The 8,187-nt window shown below is 51.7% G+C and overlaps 1 protein-coding gene across 1 annotated transcript; it reads left to right on the forward strand.

Annotated features, from left to right (window-relative positions):
• Positions 1–1,216: 1,216 nt before the first annotated feature.
• On the forward strand, positions 1,217–6,827 carry LOC116502109 (C-type lectin domain family 4 member D-like). Its single transcript, XM_032207849.1, is given in 7 exon segments — positions 1,217–1,253; positions 1,909–2,004; positions 3,076–3,112; positions 3,114–3,166; positions 5,212–5,363; positions 5,590–5,723; positions 6,465–6,827. Coding segments are annotated over 7 exon segments (657 nt in total). The 3' UTR covers positions 6,613–6,827.
• Positions 6,828–8,187: the final 1,360 nt, after the last annotated feature.

An 8,187-nucleotide genomic window follows, 5' to 3' on the forward strand; every position in this document is an offset into this window, starting at 1 on the left:
GACCGATTAGATTTAAGCTGTGCAATATGAGCAGATTTTCCCAGTAACAGTTCCATACCCTCTGCATTTTCCTTCCTGATCAGCCACCCTCAGCACACCTCCCATATACACAGTCAGGCATATCACAGAGCAAGAACAAACAGCACACATTCTCATTTTGGGGCAGGAGTGGTACAATTCATCTTTCTAACCAAGCTTTGTTCTAAAATTTCATTTTAGAATCTCTCACTGTGCTGTGAGCCCCGTAGCAAGTACCTTCTAGTAGTTAATTCCTTCTAGGACAATACCAGCAAGCACATTTATGGACCGTCTTTCCAATGCAACAGCGCTGTTGGCATGGTCTGAAACTTTTGTGCACATTTTCTACACACGGTTTAGTTTTCTCAAGAACTGTGTGCCCTGCCCTTCTGAGCCTTTGATGCTCATGTTGTTAGCTATCCCATTTCTTCCTGAGCACCTACATGCCTGCCTCTTCACAGGGACAAAGCTAACTGATGGGGTGTGGAAGAGCAGTGTCTGCATGCCCTCAGCACTTGGTTCAGAGCGCAGAGAGGCCCAGCAGGGCTTCTTTTTCCTTAGGGATATCCTTAGGGATGCTTACATCCTCCAGAGTTTTCAATCAAGTCAGCCCAAGCAGTGCTACAAGCACCATGTGTGCCTCACATAGTGGTGACAGAGTAAAGCTTTGCGATCTGTCACAGGCAGGGATGCTGACATGATCTGGTGATCCCTTCTCATCTCCGGCTCCGTTTCGGCAACTCACGTGCCCTTGTGAGTGTGTTTATTATAATTTAATTTGCTTTGCTAGCAAATACCAACAGCACAGGCATTTTCACACACGTACTCTCTCACCAGGGAAGGATAAAAACACCACTAATGTGTCTTGTGATGCTGCTTGAAAATGTGCAGAAGAAGATGGTCTGAGCAGCAGTGGTTCTGGTTTCCGTCTGTTTTCCTTTGCCTCTGTGAGTTTCTGTGTTGCAACAAGCCTCTTGTGAAATGTCCTGACAGAGAAATGATGAAAATTTGTCATCTCCATGTGCTGTGAGAAATACCCTGGCTATGGCTCTGTCTGCATGTTGGATTCGAGTCCGTGCAGACTGCCCAGCACTGTGGGAGCTGCCCTAGCTCCTCCTCCTGCAGGAGGGCTGTGCTTGTGGCCGTACCGAGAACGTGGACGGACTTTTGGTGGAGAAGTGATGCTGTGGCAGTGATTATGAACCAGCAAGAGAGAGTCGGTCCTGGGAGTACAGGTAACCATAAAGCCTTCCTTTCTGCCCTCCTCTAGGAGAAGGAGAAGGTGGGGGAAAATATGGGGCTGGGATATATAATGGGCATGGTACTGTGGATGGCTTTGAACCAGGGTACCAGGAGAAAGACCCAGTGCCCATTCTCAGGGTAGAAACCATCTCTTCTGTGTGTCTACCACCACAGACACCGAGCTGGACTGTCAGTCCTTTGAGTAAGTGACTACTCGCTGTTGTGTAAAAGAGGCTGGGGGACAGAGCCTAACTAAGAGGTGGGTAGCTGAGAGAAAGAAGCTCCAGAGAGAGGTGAGGAGGAGGGAGGTAGAGAAAGAGCATTCACTGAAAGATGGGGTAAGGGAGGGCAACCAGGAAGGTGTGCAGGTGAGGAAAGAGGCGTGACGGGAGAAGGAAAGTAGTGCAGCTTGGGAAGAGCGCAGGCTTGGCTTGTGATATGAAGCAAGAGGGCAGTCCCCGTGTTGCCCTACACTGCAGGTGTGACCCACTGCCAGTGACAGACAGCACGAGCTGGTTACAGCGCCTGCGGGATCTGCCAGGCCTTGGGACAGGGTTATCAGCAGGCTGTCAGGGCACGCAGCCCCTTGGATTATCCTGCCCCCCAACTCTGGGCTGGGGATTTCCACTCTTGCCTTGTGCTTTTCAGCCCCAGCAGAAGGGAGCAGCTGTTCCCGCCTGAGCCCCTGGGTCTTCCTCGTTTCTGCCCTTGCCGTCAAAACTGCCCTTATGACCGTCGGCCTCGGTGGGTGCCAGGGTCCCTTTACTTCCCCGGGGAGGAAGGGAACGGGGCCTGCAGTTGCCTGGTGTCAGGTGGAAAAAGAAAACCCCAGCCTCTTTGCCAGCAGGAGACTGCCCTGCACCCAAACAGCCTGTTCTGCTGCCCCTTTCCCACGCTGCCTCTTAGCTGGGGAGCAGCGTCCCTTGCACAGTTAGCAGGTAGTGTCCTGGCAGGGCCTTCCCACAGCTCCTCTCACTTCCCAGCTGCCGAATACAGCCAGTCCTGGGTGAAACCCATCAGTTCCTGCCCTCCCACTGCAGTAGGGCTGAGAAGTCTCCTTAGTGCCAGACGACATCTGAGCAGGTTCCCCGAGGGCTGGCTGTTGGCTCTCAGTTCTCCTGGCCGCATTTGTGGTCTCCCTCAGAGCTCCTCATGACCCTGTTGCAGCCGAGGAGCCAGCATGATCTCCCTGGACATCCTGCTACCAGGGCTGCCCACAGTTTAGCAGAGTGAGGTGTAATTGCACCAAAATGCTCCAGCTGCATCCCACCCACACCGCCTAGAACAAACAGAAGGGAAATATGTTGCGTGTAGTGTCCTGGAGTATCGTTACTGCTCTGCGATAACTCTCCTGTGGTGTTCAACTCTCTTGGGTGAGGCCTCAGCACTCAGCAGTTCTTCCCCTTCTTGGCATGGGTGAAAAGGGTGCTCTAAAGCTGCAGAACACAGGCAGATTAAGAGGGAATGCATATTGATATTCCACCTTTACTAGGATGATCTTACAATTTCTTTGAACTTTTCCTGACCCCATCCTCTAAGGGTGTCTTAGCTGGGCTTTGTCGGCTGGGAAAATGAGTCTTAGCCAGCTGAGGAGAGGGAGGTTCATCTGATCAGTGTTTGCCCAAGGGAGGGAGTGACCCGTAGTGGGGAAAGCTGTCTGCTCTTTTCCTTCAGGATACAATTTTCAGAGCTTGTTGGTGTAACCGAGTCTCTGAGGGAGCTCTCAGCCAGAAGGTGGAGGGCAGGACAGCTTGCCTGATGAGTGAGGATGAAAGGATGACAGTAGCGCCTTCCTTCTCTTTCCTCTCTTCCCAGTTGTTCTCTTTCACAGGAGCTGTGGCCAGTGCAAGACTGCCCCACAATGCTCCAGGGTGGCACTGCATCCCCAATGTACCTGCAAGCCAAAGTGAGTGATGCTAAGAGCCTTGGGAGTGACACTGCGCACGTCCCTCAAATTTATTCTGGTGTAAGCCAGCCTTTGAGTTTGGGAATGGGATTGTCAGCCAGAGCTGGATTGCCCTAGGGAAGGAAGATGGAGACGTGAGGAAAGAAAATGCTGTGTTTTACAGTCTGACATAGGATGCTCTGAAAACATGTCCTGGGCCAGTGGAAGAGGGTGGCTTGCTCCAGTTCTACCTTGTGATCACTCATCCCATACTCTGCCCACATACAGCCCCTCAGCTCCAGTCCAGTTCAGAAATCTAGCCAAAAGCACTTCATCCTTTTGTAAGGGATGGCTGAAGCCTGTGCTCTCCAGTGCCAGGGTTTCTGTTTCTACAAATGTAATGGTAAACATTGATCTAATACAGAAGAACACAGGTAAATTAACATTTTTTTTCTACTTCCACTCCCTGGACTCTTCACTCTCTCCATTTGGTGCCAAGAAGGGAATCTGAGACAACTGCTTTGACCCTGATTAAACTGTGTGAAATGATCAGCTTTTCATTTCACAGAATCACAGAATTGTAGGGGTTGGGAGGGATGTGAAGAGAGCATAGGGTCCAACCCCCCTGCCAAAGCAGGTTCCTTAGAGCAGGTTGCCCAGGTAGGCATCCAGGTGGGCCTTGAAGGAGTGGGAGTGGGAGTGACACTAAGCACATCCCCCAAATTTATTATGGTGTAAGTCAGCCTTTGAATTTGGGAATGGGATTGTCAGCCAGAGATGGACTGCCCTAGTGAAGGAAGATGGGGACATGAGGAAAAGAAAATGCTGAGATCATTCAGATCCAACCCCCCTGCCAAAGCAGGTTCCCTAGAGCAGGTTGCCCTGGTAGGCATCCAGATGGGCCTTGAATATCTCCAGAGAAAGGGACTCCACAGTCTCATGCATCGAAGCTGGGAGCTTTTGAAGAGTGTGAGCCCTGAAGCCTGCATCTTCACTCTGCTGGGTGAGAATGTGTGCGTGGAAGGGATATAGTCACATAGTAGTTGAGAATCAACTGCTCTATATGCCTGTAGGAACTGGAAGAACTAAGCACCTGCCCGGGCAGAAGCATTGGAGGCAGGCAGGTTCGTTGCTTTTCATGTGGTTCTTGCTGGACAAGAATCCTTTGCTTCTGGTTTTGGTTCCTCTGTGGTCTTGCTTTGGACAACAGCCTCCTGGGCCTCTCCTCCCTTCCCTGTTCCTTTCATTTTTCTGGCCCCATATCAGCAGCAGCTGGTTACAGCATTTGGCAGTCCCACCTTGATTGCATAGATTAGCACAGAGAGCCCCTGGAGAGCTCCTGTGTGGGGAACCCAAGAAGACAGTCCCTGTGAGGTCTGGGATTCAGGGCAAGCACCTTCAGCTCTGCTCAGTGTACCAGAGTGTTTTTGTTGGTTGACTAGACTGGAAGGACTTGTTTGGTGGACATGTTCCATATTGAGCTATATTCTGTGTGTGATAGAAACAGCTTACAGATAGACGTATATATAACCTGAAAAAAGATAACCTCGTGCTTAAGAGAATGTGCCCATGCTTTTCAATCCATCATGCGACTTTCTGCGTGTATGGCAAATTTCTAGGAAAACATGCACGGCTTGTGTAAGAAACTCCCAGTGTTGGCAGTGAGGCTGCCAGACTAGTTTACTGTGTGTGTTTGTTACTGTGTATGAGATGAGAGCTAATCACTTGGACAATGCTTTTCTGATGTCAGTGTCCCCAGAGGAGTGCTGCCAGCTACTTCCCATCTCACTTCCTCAGGAACCGTAAGGCAGAAAGTGCCTCTCCCCAAGCAGAGCTTGAATGGGCACAATAGAACAAAGGAAAAAGCTCTTCAAGCAGGGGCCCCGTGACAGCAATCTGTCAGGCTGTCAATGGTGCTGTTTGTGGAGCACAAAAGAGAGCATTTACCACTGTCCAAAAAAGAGGTGCAGTTCAAACCCCTTCCCTGATACTTGGGGTTCTGCACTGAGCTCACTGAGAAGAGGCACAGCGCATCTTGTCCAACACAGGCTCTTCTTCCCCTACAGAGGACAGCTGGAAGTGCTGTCCAGAGGGCTGGAGACCCTTTCAAGAAAGCTGCTATTACTTCTCAGATGATCAGATGCCCTGGGATGAGAGCCAGCAGAACTGCAGTGGGATGGGCTCCCAGCTGGTTGTGATCAATACAGAAGCAGAGCAGGTAAGTGCAGGGCTGAGAGAGGGGCAGAGCAGCCTGGAGCCAGGAGTGCCAGGCCTGGAGGGGCCTCAGAGCCCCTCCTGGCTCCTGCAGTGGAGGGGGGATGTCCTTGCTGCATGCACTCAGCACTGGCTCCAGTCTGCCACCAGCTCCACCCCACTGGGACTCCTGCTACCTCCCTCTGTTCAGTCCTGAACCTCATGGACGTTGTACTCTCCCTGATTTCCAGGCTTTCCTCTATAAGGAAATAGGAACACAGTTTAAACACCACCGAAATGGAGTCATTTTATACATCGGTCTGAGGGCAGAGGATGTGGGCCAGTGGCGCTGGGCAGACCAGACTCCCTATAATGAAACAGCAGCGTGAGTATCCCATGACGGAGAGGGTTTGGTGTGGCTCCAGGTAGTGCAAGAGGGTGGAAGAGATGTGAGGGTGTCTGATGAGCATGGGAGGGATATGCCATGGTTGTCTGTGAGAGGACAATGATGGAGCCGGCAAGGGCTTTGTAGGATACCAGGTTCCCACCGATCCATCCATGCTGGTTAGTGGTTAGCAATAAATTACCTGTGACATGGCCATGGGTGCTTTAGGCAGAGAAGAAGCTGCATTTCGTGAGGATAAAGAGTCCTTCATACAGGACAAGCCTTGCCTGACCTCCGTACTGTCCCACCACGCACGTGTGCAGGTGTAGGCACATGGTATACGTTCCTGTATGTGTGCAGGTGTAGGCACATGCTGGGCCAGTGCTGTGATGCTGCAGAAGTGATGGGGTGCTGGAGAGATCACCAAGGCTTTGCTTGCAGATGTTTCTTCTGGAAGAGACGCATCCCCTGCTAGCTGTGAAGTGCCTGGGGTGAGCTGTGGTGAGCAGCTCTGCCCACCAGGACTGAACAGCTCCCTGCTGTGTTGGTTCTAGGAAGAAGTCAGGTTTGCATGTAAGACTGCTGCCAGTGGGATTAGCAGAGTGCGAGGAAGGGCACGACTTCTGTCCATCAGACTGCATCTGGAGTGTCTCCCCTCCAAGCCTTGTATTCCAGGCATGGCCTTTTCCAGCAATGTGCTTGCAGGGTGCACAGGGAGTAACATGTCTGTCTCTCTCTCAGGTTCTGGAGGCCTGGAGAGCCAAGTAATGTGCCTGTAGAGATGTGTGTCATATTCTATCAGAAGGCAGAAAGTCTCTGGAACTGGAATGATGTCCCGTGCACTACCCATTCTTATCGGATTTGTGAGACTGCAGCAGTAACTCTATGATGGAGGAATCCTCATCCTGAGATTAGCAGCGAACTGGGAACAGCAGAGGGCTGTGTTGGGAGGGGTAGGAGAGCCTTGGATCCTTTATCTTGCCTCTGCTGGTGGGATGATGAGACTGGGAGTGATGTTGCTCTGCACCCAGCATCCCCTGTGCATGTGTATTTCTCAAAGTACTATGACCCCTGAAGTGGAAACAATAAATGCTAGAAGAACTCTGCCTGTGCTTTCTCAGGCTGACCATCCCATCCCATGTTTGGTGAAGACAGATTTGGCAATGGAAGCTCCAGGCAAGCATGGCATGTGAAGGGTCATGTCTGTACGGGAAATGGGCCAATGCCTTTCTTTCAATGTCATTGGCTCCATGGGAGTGACACACAAGGGTTCAGGGTCATCAAAGCAGTTCCTGGGCTCTTCTGTCAGTCTTCCTCTTCTCTCTGTGTGGGTCTGGCAGCTGCTGGCTGAAAAGAGCTGGAGCTCTCCTGAAGGAGGAAGATGCAGGAATGCAAGAAGGATGCTCAGAGCTGCTGTTCCCTTTGTCTCCTTGAGAAGAGGTGTCTGCTTCTTGCTGGGTCATAGAGAGTCCTGTTCAGCATTGGTTTTGCTGAACAAATACTGATTTCCTGTAAAGCAGAAAATACAATATTACACCGATGAAAAAGGCTCTGGGCTCACTCCCCTTCTCTCTCCTTCCCTTTCCCTCCCTAAGCTGAGGTATTTTGCACATGCACGTGCTTCATACCAAGCATGTTGCTGTGCCAGCAAAGAGCCAGAGATGACTACTGCAGTAGAAGTTGCATACACCCAGTGAGTCTTAACGCTTCAGGGATAACCTGTGTGTAATGGTCCTGTCGCACACAGCCAGGGCTCTGGGAGAGAGCGGGCACAGGAAACCAGCTGTGGGGTTTTCTTATGTTGCCATGCTGAAGGTCTTACCTGAGAGAGAAACAGGAGCGTGTGCTAGGAGTCTAGGCTGCACATGGTTGACCAGGTATGAGGACATGGCCCCAGCAGCAAAATTATTAGGTCCTTTGGTCACCCCTCCCACCTCAGAGCTAATCCTGGACTCAACAGATGCAGCGGGCGTCCTGGGAGGCTGACACCTCAGTGGGACCTGTCAGGGCACACCTGCCCAGGCTGGACGATGCTGGAGAAGAGGCAGGGAGAGGCAGGGCAGTTGCTGCCCATGAGGGCCCCTCCAGAAGTGCAATGCATATTGCCTTCACTTCCACCCGAGTCTTGCTGCAGACCGTGTGCCCCTGTGGCTCCCATCCTTCTCCACCCCTTTCTGTTTCCTGGTCCCTATGCCCCCACCTCTGTTTGCCTCGGGAAGCATCATCTGCCTCGGTGCTCCCAAACAAACTGTGCCAGTTCCCCATGCAGCGCCGATGTGCATCTCCTGGCTGTGTTGTTCTGTCCTTCCTATAACGTGAGCTGTCCCTCTGTGTCCCAGTGCAGGGGAGAATTTGTACAGGAGAAAAGGTGGCTGACCAGGAGAGTTGCCTTCCTAAACCCATCCCTGGGAGTTGTTGTGTGGGTGGTGGCAGAAGCTGCCGAATTACATAGCCCAGCAGATGC

This window comes from Aythya fuligula, chromosome 1 (genome assembly GCF_009819795.1).
Source record: "Aythya fuligula isolate bAytFul2 chromosome 1, bAytFul2.pri, whole genome shotgun sequence".
In the NCBI taxonomy this organism is placed as follows: Eukaryota; Metazoa; Chordata; class Aves; order Anseriformes; family Anatidae; genus Aythya; species Aythya fuligula.